Below are 14,392 nucleotides of genomic sequence, written 5' to 3' on the forward strand. Positions count from 1 at the left end.
AGATGTTGTTTTAGCGCTTCTGTTAGGCTTGCTGTTAGGCTAGGCTATTTCCAGTATTTATGCTAGGCTAAGCTAACCTCATCCCTGCCTGTAGCTTTTTGTTAAGCATAAAGACAGGCAACAAATAAGTATTTTTTTCTAAAAACATTTAACCTACACCTTTAACAAGATTGGAAATAAATACATTTTTAATGCTTTAACAGAAACACAGCGTGTAAGATGCGTCTGAACAGCTGAAATAGTAGAAAAAAACCAAACTTTGTGCTGCTTTTGGATGTTTTAATGAAAAAAAAAAGCCCAAACTAAACTAAAGGGGCTTATATTTCACTAGTAAGAAGCTATTTAATGATATTCTACTGTTCAAACACATTTAATTTCATGTATCACAGTAAGTATTGCTCCTTTTAAGCTAACGTGAACAGCTAAAAAATAGCCACTGATGCTACGCTAATTTTATTTTCAGCTAAAAAACAAAACTTCACAACATTTCTAGTAAACTGTATATTTTTTTACGTAATAATTTGTGACTTAAAGTGTGTGAATGAGGATTATTTTACAAGAAATGTAGTTTAAAAACAAAATGCAGTATATAACCTTGAACCTTGAACCAAACTACCTAAAAATGAACAACGTGGGGAAAATACATCCTAAATATTGCATTGTTATAAATATTACTGCTAATTCCACAGTTAATGAATGAAAAACGAGCACACAGATGTGACAGTATCCTGTTTAATTAATGACAAAAACTCATTTTTAGATATATTAAGCCGATTATATACAGCGTACGATGCATATGAAGTCTACCAGGCTGTTTCATAGCAGCAACTTTCACATGTCACTGATTGTTTTTTTTCCCATTTACCACAATAAAAGCACTTTAAATCTTTGTTCTGTGCACAATATCATCTCGTAAAGCCTCGTGTTCAGAGATCCACGCTGCGTGTTTGCACCTTTAAACTTCAAAATGGCTGCAGATGAGCTGCAGAGAACCGGAGTCTGTAAACAAAAATTCACAAGAGACACTTCAGAGTTGCTGTAGATGAGCTACAGAGAACCGGAGTCTGGATTTTAACAAAGAAAATAAAACAAAAAAAACACAGTAAACAGTTAAATAAGACACTGCCAACGTATCGACAGCAGCAGTAAAAACATATAGGATGTATTTCTGGACTGTGCGGTCGGTAGTGCTTGTGTTTAGTACAATGCCATGTGCTCGCCCATCCCTAAAGAGCACTTCTACAGTGAAAGTCCTGCCCACAAACGCTCTCCACCAGTCTGTGGTTTGGTGTGGGAGGTTCGCAGTAAAAATACCCTGCAGCTCCACCGCTTCCAACTTTTTCTCTTCCTCTTCTTCACTTTAACGTTATTCCAGGACGTCGGTGGAGTTTGTTTCACGGCTCCTGGGTTTTGTTCACTCGCTGCTCTTTACGCTGTATTTCAATAAAACCGCCACGTAGAAAAGAAAAGTGCTTTAAAACTTGATCCCAAAGCGTCGACAGAAAGAAAACAAACACGCTCGATGGCGTGAAAAATTCCCAAAAAGGAGTCGGTAAACAGAAAACGACGAAAGGTTCCCGCGTAACAGAGGCGACGACGACTTCACAGCCTGTTTGTGAGCATCGGTTCAGAACAAATAATCACGTTTAATATGCTTTACTGGGTGTTTTTAAAATGATTGTTAAATATTTACGTCTTCAGAATTCGTCAGGGTTTGGATTTTCCTCATAATTGGGTTTTTAATTTAAGTTTTTTTTACAAATATTTACATCAAATTTGAAGTGCAAAATGTCAATTTATTTTTTAGAATACCAAAACTACTCTTGTGCACGACAGTTTTCTCAACCTGCACTTATTTACTCTTATTTATATCGCAAGGTTGGATTTTCTTTTCTTTTGGAAGGTCCCAACGAGTACACCTGGAACATTCCTGCACTTTTTTAAAAATAAAAGCTCCTGTTTTTAAAGGTGCTAACTTAATAATTTTCATTATTATTGTAATTTTGTTTGTATTAATTTGTCGTCAGGTAATTTGTGGCAGTTTGATCAAGCACATGCTTATTTAAAAACCAAAATAGTAATTATATTAACCCCCCGAAGCCCAAAACCCACTTTGGGGTTAAAAAGCCGTGGGAGCTCGGCGTACACTGGTCCTCGTCACAAGACAAAAATCTTAAAATTATGCATATAATTAAACAAATGTGCAATTAATAAAATTACCACAAATTAGCTGCCATATAAAATCCAAGTTCTTGCAGAGTCTGAGCTGCAGGACGGGTTGATGATCCAGGTTTACTTTTGTTAAAAAAAAACAAAACATATAAATTACGAGTAAACCTCAGTTTAACGAGCATCATTTAAACTTTAACCCTCAACCTGATAAAACTTTCAACGGTGTATTCATCCACTGTTGAAAATAGTCCCAGACAAATTCACGTCTTCCTCTTATTTGAGTCGTATTTGCAAAAACTACAGTTTAAGGAAACCAAAGAGCCATTATTTAAACATGAAACTACATATTTGTGAGACCTTAAGAAGTCTTAAAGCATTGAGCGACCCACATGTAGAACATCTCCAGGGTTTGTTCTTTTCTAAGATGTTCTCAGGAGCTTCAGAAGTTTGGCTCCTTACAGTCCACTGAGCCGAAACCAGAGTCCTGCAGGAAGACGATGCCGCTCTGTAGCGTCCAGGCTGATTCGAGGTATACGTGGAAACTCAGCATAGAAACAATGTCAAACATGCGACAGCCGCACTGTTTGTCAGTTTTTATGGCAAGAAAGTGAGAACTGACTTGTAGGATGCAAAAAAAAAAGTGTCTTTTCCCAACCACACCTCACACGGAAAAACTTCTCCAAACAAACCGCCTTCACCAGCAGGTAAACTCCACAGATTCAACAAGTTCCTCAGGAGTCTTTCAGCAGCCCCAGTTTCCTCAACGCCTCCCTTCGCGATTCGTTCGTCGCCCCCCGTCCAGAAAACTGCACGGTGATGCCTTGAGGACGAAACATGGAGTTGGATCTCCGCTTGTGGTCGGGAGAAAGAGCTCGAGACGCTGCTTTCTGTGAACTCAAAGCGCCGTGGTAGGAGTGCCGAGGTCTTGGAGCTGGAGTCGGCGCCGGGGCTTTGAAGCTCTTTGCCTGGGTCTCCGGAGGTCGGGTCGGTCCGGTGGTTGGGTTGATGGTTCGGCTCTTTCCTCCGTAGCTGTTGAGCTCGATGGGCTCTGTTTTGGCGGGAAGGGTTTGGCTCTTGTCGATGTGGGAGCTGAGGATGTCGGGAAGGTCGCTCCTGGTCACGGCTGCAGGAGCCAGAGTCATGACTTTGGACTTTCCGCCGTAGGAGTTGAACTCGGTCGGGTTCGACAGCGCTGGAGGGAGGCTTCTGGGTTCAGGGCTGGTTGGAGACGTCGCAGGAGGTTCGTTCCTTGAAAAGGAAGGATTCACCACGATGGATTTACCTCCGTAGCTGTTGAACTCTGGTGTGGTGACTTCAGGCGGAGGGGAGACGGGCGCCTTGTGTTCCAAAGGAGGCGGGAAGTAGCTGGTTTGGGCGACTGCAGCAGGAGGGGAAGGACTCGGCTGGAGGTTTCTTTCTTCATGGCTCTTGAAGGAATCCGTCCGTAGAATCTCGGGTTTATTGTCAACGTGAATCTGGCTCGGAGGTGGCACCGTAACCTCTGGTGTCTTGATTGTTGGCGGAGGACTCGGCTCTGGAGGTTTGGACTCTGCGGCTGGTTGGGGTTCCAGTGAGGTGCCGTCTGGGGTGACGAGCAGCGACGTGCCCCCGGACATGGCTCGGTTCCGGGTCAGTCCCAGCTTCGACAGCGCCTCCATCCTGGACTTGTCCGGTGTCGGGTCCCTGAAGGAAATGCTGCGAGTCGGAGTGTTTCGAGGCTTCTCTTGCTCCGCCGGCTGGGCGTTTTCCTGCAGCAGAGGGTGGGCTGTACCCGACAGGTTTGCCAGCATCTGCGCACGCCTCTCGTGGATGTTCACGTTGGCCAGCGGCTGGTTCTGGTGCTCCTTGTTGCCGAGGATCACGCTGATGTTAGAAGGGAATCGGTTCGGTTTGGCTGAGGTAGGAGGACCCTGTTTCGCCGGAGGATCTGTGCTGTGGGTCGCCGGTTTTTCGGACTCCAGGCTGAGACGTCGGAGCATCGTGGAGGGAAGTAAGTTGGATCCTCCACCCGCCTGGTTCTCGGCTATCTTCTGGGCGATCAGCACCGGGGTGGGGATGCAGCCTGGAGGGTGGTAGGACGAGTCGGTGGACCCAAAGCTGCCGCTCGGTAGAGGAGGGTTGTACTCTGAAGGCAAACCGTCCGATGGGTCATGCCGGGGCTTTATCTCAAAGTGGCTCTCCGGGGTCAGCATCATGCTCTGAAAGTCTGGAAGGAGCAAAATGCAAAATTAAAATGTGGGAACAACAGGTCGTGGCTTCAGTCGTTCAGGACTTTTAGTTGTTGGAGTTGGAAAAAAAAAAACTTGTGCTATATGCTGTTGTTTTAATGTAACCTTTAAACACCTTTAAAATTGATTTGCCTTTGAAAAAGTGAGAAAAAAGGTCATATTCTGGCAGCTGGGGCGCCAAAAAATACTGTAAGCTAATCCAAAAAACATCTATCTCATACCTTTCTTTCATAAACTGGAGCTATTGGCCTGAATTTGACAGAATGGGTGTTTTCTGAGACTTGTGAATGTTTAATAAAGGATGTTTACACGTGTCAAACCAATGAAATCACTGATAAATATTGTTAAATAATATTATAGTCAGTCTGGACACTGCAGAGAAATGTAATTATTGTGTGAAAAATCCTCTTAAAAAATTAAAAACACTGTCGTAAAACTAGCAGCTTAGTTTGAAATTGAAAGAAACTGATGATAATTATAGAACATATCGAGTGTAGTTTTTATATCTGACAGATTTTTATTATTAAAAAAATATGACCACACAAAAAAGTTGAATGAATTTACAAAATGTAAACTAATTATTAGTTATTTTAGATTATATCAAGTTTAATATGAGGTTTTACACATACAGTTATTTTATTTTATTTTATTATAAAAGTAAATTAAAAACGCTAAATTTCTGCAAAATTATCATTATTATTATTATTCTTTACGCTCTACCTGGGTTGGTGGGACTGAACACCGGCTCTCTGCTCTGCAGCAGGTCCGGTTCTGGTCGGACCAGGTCGATGATGTCCTGCTCTTTGGGACTCGGAGGTCTGTTGAAGCTCGGGGACCCGCTGACTCCGGTTCTGGGACTCGAGGCGACGGGTCCGTCGAGCTCGTGGATCTCTGGAGGCTTGGCCTGCCGCAGGTCGTCCTCCTCCAGACTCTCCTCCAGAGAGTCGATGGTTTCCTCGAAGAACTGCAGACATTCCTGCTCCTCCTGACTCAGGAACTGCAGAGATTCATCCTCCTGCAGGTCCAGCAAACACCAGAAACAGTTTTATTATCTCACATTAATCAGGGTTTAATGAGCCACCGATAAACCGCTGAAGATGCTCAGTGTTGATTTTTTACAAGAAATGTCGTTATAATGCAGCTTTGCATCATACGTGTCTGAATATTGTCAGTTTTTGAGGCTTAAAATTCTCATTTTGATCAGAACAAGAGTGTTTTCACAAAATAATCTTGACTCAAAGATGACTTTCTTGCTTTTTCTGCAGCTTTCAACCACCTCCACAACTAGATTCACTGATTCAGAGTTAAAAAATAGGAAAAGCCAGGAAAAAGGACGTTGATTTAAGGCACAGCAAGTAAATTATCAAAAAAAATAAATAAAATTAACAGACAGATAAAAGACATCAGTTATATTACGACAATTATAAACACAGAAATCTGTATTTTTGATGTTCTAATTACAGTAGACTGAAAGGAAACGTAGGATTGATGTAAAATAATCCTAAAATTACCCTAAAAATTAACAAAATATAAGAAAATAAACATGTAAATATGTATTTTGCCTGTTTTCTTTCCATTCGACTTAAAGAAAACGTGTTATAAAAGCAAAATAACCTAAAAATGACCCTAAAATGTAAAAAAAAATCCAAGCAAATAAACAATTAAATATGTATTTGTGGGCTTTTTTTTGCTTCTACATGTTTTCTTTCAGCTGAATGGAGAGAAAACATGTTATAGAAGCAAAAAAAAATCCCACAAATCACCTCGAAACTGTCCTAAAAAAAACACCCTAAAGCTGTATTTTGCATGTTTTCTTTTGTTTAGACTGAAGGAAAACGTCATCGGAGAAAAATAACCCAGAAATGAACTCAAAGGAGACAAACTACAGTAAAATCAACATCTAAATATGTTAGATTATGTCAGATCCATGGACAGAATCAGCAGTGCAGTAAAATAAAGCTAAAACGTGGCTGTTTTTTTGCATAATTCTTGAAAATATTTGATTTTTTTTTGTCTTTGTGGGCAGATGTTGTCACCATGTCTACAGACAAGTTCACATTTACCTCCAAACTGAACCATGTTTTCAGCTCTACTTCACTACAGCTCGTTTTTATCCACAGTTTGATGAGTGTTTCTGCGCCTGAACGTGAACAGAACACAGATTTCTGATCCAGGTGGTCAACAGAAGCCTTGTTTTGATGGCAGGCCTCCGACTGAAGCTGCTCGTTAAGTCTATTTGGAGCCGATGACCTTCAGCCGGCGGTCGATCGGAGGCTCGCTGCTGACATCGCTGTTATTAAAAACGCCACAACAGGCTTTGCTGAGATCCTTGTTTTGCTGCGCAGACAAAGACACCTGCAGCAACACCCAAGTGAAACCGGGCCGAGATAAACGCCGGTTTCTGCCGCGCTCAATGACGCCCATTGTGCCGAAGCAGCTCAGGACCCAGAAAACTGCGGCTGAACCGGTTTGTTGTGAGTCGATAATAAAAGTCATCCCTGAGGCATGTGAGCGGATTAAGTTGTTGAGCAGGTGTAAGATGACTGGCTGCTTTGTGTAAACACGGCGGCGTGAATTACAGTTTGACTTATCGGCCGGTCATCGGATACGCCGGCTGTGTTTACGGTGTTTAAGGAGACAAAGGAGCAGCTAAAGGACAAATCTTCAGCTCGCTCTCACAGACATGAAGCTTCTTAAAGTCGATTATCTGCCGTTAAACCTCTTTGTTCACAGGATGGAAACGTACTCAAGGGTCAAACAGAGAAACGTCCGTCACGGTTTCATAAATCCACTACTAGCAACATGTTGGTCTGGTTCTGTTTAACCAAGAACCCGAAATATTGAAGGTGTTTCAATGGACGGAACCAAAAAATGCTGCAATCCTCACATATTCTTACTTATTTTTTGCTACTACAAACCAAGAACTATCCATAAAATGGTTGCTTAAACAGCCTGTCTTTGCTAAAGTTCTGTGGAGCAGCGTCTATGTGGTCCAGAGGAACCATTTTTATTGGTTCTTTATGGGGTTCTTTAAGGATATGTTTGAAAAGGTGGTTCTTAAAGTGCCATCATCTACTGAAAAACGTCTGTAATTAGAGGATGGAAAAGCACTCAAGGGTCAGACAGAGAAACGTCCGTCACGGTTTCATAAATCCACGTCTAGCAACATGTTGGTCTGGTTCTGTTTGACCAAGAACCCAAAATATTGAAGGTGTTTCAATGGATGGAACCAAAAAATGCTGCAATTTTCACTTGTTTTTTGCTACTACAGCCAAGAACTATCATTAAAATGGTTCCTAAAACAACCTGTCTTTGCTTAAGTTCTTTGGAGCAGCGTCTGTGTTGTCTACATTAACCGTTTTTGTTTGTTCTCATTGAGGTTCTTCAAGGAGCCAATTGAAGAGTAGGTTCTTGAGGTTCTGAACTGAACTGAAAAACATCTGTACTTAGAGGATGGAAAAGTAGTGAAGACTCTTGAGTGATCATTTGTTCTACAAAACATCAAAAAACAGAGAAATGTCCATCAGGGATTCTTAAATCCCATCTTCTAACATGTTGTTCTGGTTCTGTCTGACACTTTAAACTTGTTCTAATGGAAGGAACCCAGAAATGCTGCAGATTCTTGACTTTTTTCGCTTAAAAAAACAATTATCAAGCCCCGTTACCAAAATACCACCATTAACTGTCTATGAAATGGTTCCTTAAAGATCAGAATTTTGCTCAAGTTCTTTGGAGCAGCATTTAGGGTCGACAAAGGAACCATTCTTCGTAGGTTCTCTTTGGGGGTTCTTTAAAGAGCCATTTGAAGACGCAGTCTTTTAAAGATTCTCTGTCGCTACAAGAGTCCTAATGGAACTAAATGCCACTCTGACACCTGCACACCAAACAGAGAGGTAGAGCCCGCAGCTAGTTAGCTTAGCTTAGCATAACGACTGAAAACAAAGGAAAACAGCTAGCTTAGCGCCGTCCAAAGTACTAAAATGTGAATAACAAATAGTTAATTTGTCCTTCCCCTTTGAACACGATCCACAAGTTGTTGGTTCTTGAGGTTGAAGCACACAAGCGTGTTTGTCCAGGAATCACCAGTGTCATGGTTCAACTGGAGGACAATTGTTGCCATGGTTACAACCATAAACACACGGTGAAGGTTGAAGTTACATCGACTAACGGTTTGAAACTGGAAATGAACAATGGCCGTCCGTGTTGACACTCTCTGTTTGGAAGGTTACGCTGGGACGCCACAGTTTGGGTTCAACGTCTCAACAAATCAAACTCCCAGAGCCACGAAGTTCAGAGAGAACACAGAATGAATAGTTTCTAGAAGGTCTAAGTGGCTGAACTGTTCCAGCACAACTTGTATTTTTAATTATTGCTCCTTGAAAATGTTCAGGTGCAAAATATTCAAACTGTAGGGGGGTATTGAGGAACCAGAAAGTTCCTGTTCCAGTCCAAAATATCTAAAAACAGAGATTTCGTCGTGCCATATTTGCCCCACATCATATTCTACTGATGTCAGAGCCTCACAAGTTGGTCAAATGTCGACCAGAGTCTGTATTTTTAGTAGAAAATTAAAATACATCCATATACGTAAACACTTATAGGACCTTTCTAGAGCCCCAGTACCAAATTAGTTTGACAATTTTGCACTTTTTCACCATTTTTAAGCGCCAATAACCAAAAATGTGTCTTCTGCTGGAAACATTCAATGGTTTGAATCTACTGGAAACTATTCTGTGTGTGTTCTCACCAAATTTCATGGATGTATGAGTTACATTTCTGGAGATATTGAAGCTTTAAAACGGCTAAAATGTGTTTGGGGGTGAAAATGCAAAAGTCTGAAACCATATGAAATTCTCAAAACTCCAAAATATTTTCGTATTGGGTCCCAAATAATGAAAAAAAGGTAAATTCAGTTCCGTTTCAGAGGAACACCGCCTCCTTTTCTCCCTGAACAACTGATGACTCGGCAGGTTTCAGATACTCACTCCTGGTCCGGAGCTTCGGCCTCCGTTGACCCGGTAGTGGAGCTGAGAGTTGCCGTGGAGACGGACGTCCATGCTGAGGGGTCAGAGGTCAGCTGACATGTCCGACGGAGGCTTCGATTAAAACCAGAATCACATCTGGGTTCAGCCCGAAGAATCATCGAATCATGTGTCCAGCGAGAGTCTGGAAGCACAAGAAGAAGAAGAAGAAGAAGAACGAGACGTCAGGAAATGAAACACCTGTTAAAGAGCCGTCAGTCTGCTGGACCAGAGGATGGAGAACCAGCCGAGGTTCTGGTGCATCAACTCACTCCCTCAAAAACACACAAAACCACTGCTAATGCACAGAAAAAACTACAAACAAACACAAAAATACGACTAAACGAGTACAAAGGCTCATAAAAATACCACAAGCAGAGACGAAACAGTCACAGTGAGACTGTAGAGACGCTAAAGTACGACTAAAACACGTAAAAAACTACAAACAAACACAGAAATACGACGACTACCCACAAGACGACCACACAGGGATGCAAAAGTACTTCAAAGAGGTACAGAACGAGTACAAAGACTCACAAAAATACTTCAAGCAGAGGCTGTAGAGATGTATAACTACTGCTAGTACACACAGGAAACTACAAAAGAGAAACAACACAACCACACAGAGAAGTAAAAGTACTGCAAAAAGACACAAAGCTACCACAAAGAGACAAAAGAAGTACAAAGACAGAAATAGTACAAGACACAGTGAGACTCTAGAGATTTAAAAGTTCTCCTAATACACCCAAAAAAGTCCAGTTAATACACAAAGAAACCTACAGAGACACAAAAAAAATCTACCGACAGACTCAAAAAACTACGAAGAAACATAAACATTCTGCTACGACACAAAGAAAACTACAAAAAGATGCAAAACTACAGTTAATACACACAAAATACCTTCAAAAAGTTTCTGTAAAAGTTTTATTTCCTGTTGAAAGGAGAAATATTTACTAAATGTACTCAGTTAAACATCACGTTGTTCTTATTCTGACTTATATTTGTTATAATTTGGGTTAATTCACGAGTAAAAATTAATATTTAATCACAGAAAACTGTTTATTTACGTCCTATGTTTTCATTTAGATGAATAAATAAAAGATCTTTGCTCTGATGAAACGTCTTCTTGGTTCTTTAATGAGAAGTTATTATAAAACCAGGAAGTTAAACCAGTTTAGCGGCTGAACGTTTAGACAAACGGGTTTAAACTCTGCCATCGTCTAATCAGCTCATCTGTCAGATAAACAGCTTCCTGTCCTACAAACTGGAAACGCTGCAGCACTGCAGAGGAACGTCCGGCTCTCTGACGGACCAGTCGGCCCGGTTCCACCTCGCTGCAGAACCGGTTCCTGAAGCCGAAACCACCAAACTGTGCAGCCGACACGTTTCTGATGAAACGTCAGAGGAACAAATAAACGCTGAGACGGAAATAAAGAATAAAGACGACGAGAAAACTGACAGCAGCAGAATGAACTCTGTAGGTTTTACTGAGACTACAGAGTTTTATTATTTATTATTTTTGTCATTCTGGCCGAATGTCTTTTTAGATTATTGTTGGATTATTTTTACCCAGACTGTAAAAAAAAAAAAAAAAAAAAAAAAAAAAAAGTTTGTTTGTTTATTTTTAAACTGTAGTTTATCAACAATTTACTGTTAATTTACTGAATTTTCCTCTCATTTTGTTAAATTACAGATAATAAGTCTGTATTTTTACAAATGACAAATAGTTATTTTTTCAACACTTAACAATAAAATTATACTATTTTTACAACATGTAAATCTGCAAAAATAGTATAATTTTACAGATATTTTCAGGTAAGAAAAATTATTACTATTATAGAGCAAACATTTTTTAAAAATGTTAAACAATTTTTTTTTTAAAGTTTTACACAGGCTTTTCCTGAAATTAAAGATAATATAAAGTAAAATTGAAGAAAAAAGTTAAATGTACATGATGACTGTCAACAGAAATATTTATTTTTATAAATAGTAATTAATCCTTTACAAAGTTGTAAAGCACAATTACACATTTTTTACAATATGTAAATCTGTGAAACTGTAATTAAAAAAATTTTTTGTTGTTGTTTTACAGAAACAAAATTTATTAAGGACTGAAAAAAAGCAAATATTTTTTAACGATTATTTTCACAGATTTTCCATGTTTTCATAAATTACAGATGATTTTGTTGTAAAATATCAGGAAAAAATGTATTAATTTACAATACTGAAAATGTAATGTTTTTTTTTGTTTTGTTTTTTCAGCTGAGCTCTTTCTAAACGTCACAGTTTCTTTTTTCTGGTTGTTTCTAACACGTGAATTATCGCCGTTTACTTTTTAACGGTGAGTTTAAATGACCAGATTGAATTCTGGGTAAATAAACCAACAGTTCTGAGGAAAATATTAAACTACCAGACGGTGTCAAAGTTCACCTGTTGGTTTTATTTATGACAGAAACGTTGATCACTTTTCTCTGGTGGTATTTTCTTGTTTTTATCACAGATTATTGCGTAACTCTTATCAGTTCTGGTCCATGTTGCTGTTTCAGTGACTCGCTGCTCACATTCATCATGACTCAGGCAGCGGAACACCAAACCCTAAACCCGATCAAACAATCAGTGAGTCAACCAACAAACCTCTTATTTACACGCTGATGTGATGCTCGTTAACGTCTCTGTTGACTTCAGTAATTACACAACTACATAAATCCTCCTTTAGCTGAGTGTCTTCAGGTTTTCTCTGTTTTTATTCACTGTCAGGTTATAAATCAGTTTTCTGACACAAACACAGCTCATTATTTCAGCTCTAAAAAAACAAACTTTTTGATTCCAACCTGCAGAAAACACACTTGTTTTTACACTTATGTCATCAAACTGATTGTTTTTGCTTTAATCCTGTTAAATACAGAAAAGTTTTCCCTCTTTAAGCCTCTAAAATGACGAAATTTCACAGTCAGAAAGAGAAAAAACTAATTTTTCGCTCACATCTTAAGCTTCTTTGTTCATCCTGCCACTAAAAACTCAATCTTAAACCTACTTTTGTACTAAAACATGTTTACATTTTGTATATTTGCATTTTTTTGGGACTTGCACTTCACATATTTCTACTTTATTCACGCTTTTATTTAACGTAAAAGAAGCAGAAGAGTAAAAACAGCTCATCCGCTGATTTATCGCATTTTCCTGCGACATTTCTAACATGTGTGCAGAATGTGTCGCTGTTTGATCGCATCCTGACATAAATGTGGCAGAATTATTCGTAGAAAGCGTCTTCAGGACCATCAAAGAGCAAATATAGTGAGTCTAAGCCTCATTTTCTACTTTTATCTGGAAATAAATGAGAGTAAAACGCTGTCCTTCTACTCACCGAACACCTCCACAGGTCTGTCATCGTAACCCAGAAGCAGGAAATTAGTTTGTTTTTCCTTCAGAGGAACAGAATCGACTCGAATCTCTGCTGGAGAAGAGTTTTCTTTTTTTTTTCCTCTTTAAATATTCCCGTCGCTCCTGTTGCGCTCTTGGAGACGCCGCGTGCGTAATGACACCGGCGCGTTACGCACGACTATAAACCCGCCGGGAGGCTCCGCCCACAGCGGGGCGTGTGCGTGTGAGCGTGTGCGTGTCATTCAGGTGCGTTGGCAGGTGACAGCGGTGGAAACACACCTCAGAGTTTCACCGGGATGAGTTCAGGAACTGTGGGACGTTCGACGATGATCCTGTTTTTCTTGTACCCGGATGAACCCAGAACATTAATTCACCTTCACATCCTGTTAAAACTTTATTTCTAAGCTGTTTGTGAGACATTAAAGGAGAAAAAACAACCCTGAGTTCAGTTTTGTTCGTGTTGTTTGTATTAAATCATAGATAAAACCTAAACACAGATCATTTGCTGTTGCTTTAATTTAATTTAAACACAAACCAGAATAATGAGATTTATGAAGCTGTGATGTGTTTATAATTAATCTTTCTATCTCTACATACGTTTTACAAAATCCTACATAACCTGTGAGATGTCGTCTGTCACTACATGAGTGTGACGCCTGGTTTTATATCCAAAAATGTGTATTAAGTTGTTAAATTAGGCTCCATAGATGGAAATAAAAGTGCTGAAATTACAATATTTATTCTAAAAACACTGACAGGAGTTTTAGTGGTGATTCAGTCATTTTTGGCACAACAAGATCTGATTATTTGACCATCAGAAGATTCTTTTATTGGCAAGTTAATCGATATTTTACTGGATTTAAAATGAAGCAAAACAAAACAGAATTTAGCGTATTTGTCTTTTCTAAACAAACACGTTTACGTCATTAATAAGCACCAAAACAAACTAAATCAGCTGATAAACAAACCAGCAAAGGTCAGGGAAGTTCAGCAGACCTCCAGGGTGATTGGTGAGCTGTTAGCGCCCCCTGCTGGCCGCCGTCCGTCAGAACAACACTCATATAAAATACTTTAAATACTTCAAATACTTTAAATACCTGCTGAAGGTGAGTTTCAGAGCTTTCAGGGTGCGACTTTCATTCTTCTTCTTCTGAATCAGTTTCGGGTTCAAACGTGTGTGACTGACCTGGTGGATGGAAGGTGAGCTGGTGTGCTGCAGCTGCAGCGACTCCAGGAGGAAACAAACAAACACATCGGAGACGTTTTAAAACCAGCAGGGGAACGTTTTTCTTTCACTTTAATAAAACAGAAATGAGTTTTTATGGGTTTTATTAACGACCAGACAGATTGTTTGTCATTGTTTGGTGTCGTGTTTTCATGTTTACACGCTAACAACATGTTTAAACGTCTGTTTGATCAACTTCTAATCAGATCATGTTCAGCCAATAAACTAAATTAAATTGCGAGAACCAGCTTTGAATCAAAAATCAGATGAGTTTTAAATGAGCCATAACTTAATAACTAATGAAATAAACACAAGTTTTAAATCTTTAGGGCCTGAAAAGAAAACTATGACTGTAAATAAAATGA

At 39.6% G+C, this 14,392-nt stretch overlaps 1 protein-coding gene across 2 annotated transcripts; it reads right to left on the reverse strand.

Annotated features, from left to right (window-relative positions):
- Positions 1-718: 718 nt before the first annotated feature.
- Positions 719-12,911, reverse strand: proser2 (proline and serine rich 2). Of its 2 annotated transcripts, XR_520548.1 has the most exons (5): positions 12,786-12,911; positions 9,386-9,566; positions 5,121-5,415; positions 1,997-4,378; positions 719-1,959 (listed from the first exon to the last, which is right to left on the reverse strand). XR_520548.1 is itself a non-coding variant. In XM_008291640.1 (4 exons), the coding sequence occupies exons 2-4, from the start codon at positions 9,455-9,457 to the stop codon at positions 2,904-2,906; spliced, it is 1,842 nt and encodes a 613-aa protein (XP_008289862.1). In that variant the 5' UTR covers positions 9,458-9,566; positions 12,786-12,911; the 3' UTR covers positions 719-2,903. The 2 variants fall into 2 exon arrangements, 1 of the variants encoding a protein (XP_008289862.1); XM_008291640.1 differs by having other exon boundaries at positions 719-4,378.
- Positions 12,912-14,392: the final 1,481 nt, after the last annotated feature.

This window comes from Stegastes partitus, unplaced genomic scaffold (genome assembly GCF_000690725.1).
Source record: "Stegastes partitus isolate 25-593 unplaced genomic scaffold, Stegastes_partitus-1.0.2 Scaffold753, whole genome shotgun sequence".
In the NCBI taxonomy this organism is placed as follows: Eukaryota; Metazoa; Chordata; class Actinopteri; family Pomacentridae; genus Stegastes; species Stegastes partitus.

What these genes read in the sequence shown, in the direction of transcription:
- proser2 (XM_008291640.1), bottom strand. Translation starts at nt 9,457, where the DNA reads ATGGACGTCCGTCTCCACGGCAACTCTCAGCTCCACTACCGGGTCAAC. An exon ending in GCCGAAGCTCCGGACCAGGA is followed by an intron (nt 5,416 to 9,385) that starts GTGAGTATCTGA and finishes CTGGACCTGCAG; the next exon opens with GAGGATGAATCTCTGCAGTT. An exon ending in GTTCAGTCCCACCAACCCAG is followed by an intron (nt 4,379 to 5,120) that starts GTAGAGCGTAAA and finishes TGCTCCTTCCAG; the next exon opens with ACTTTCAGAGCATGATGCTG.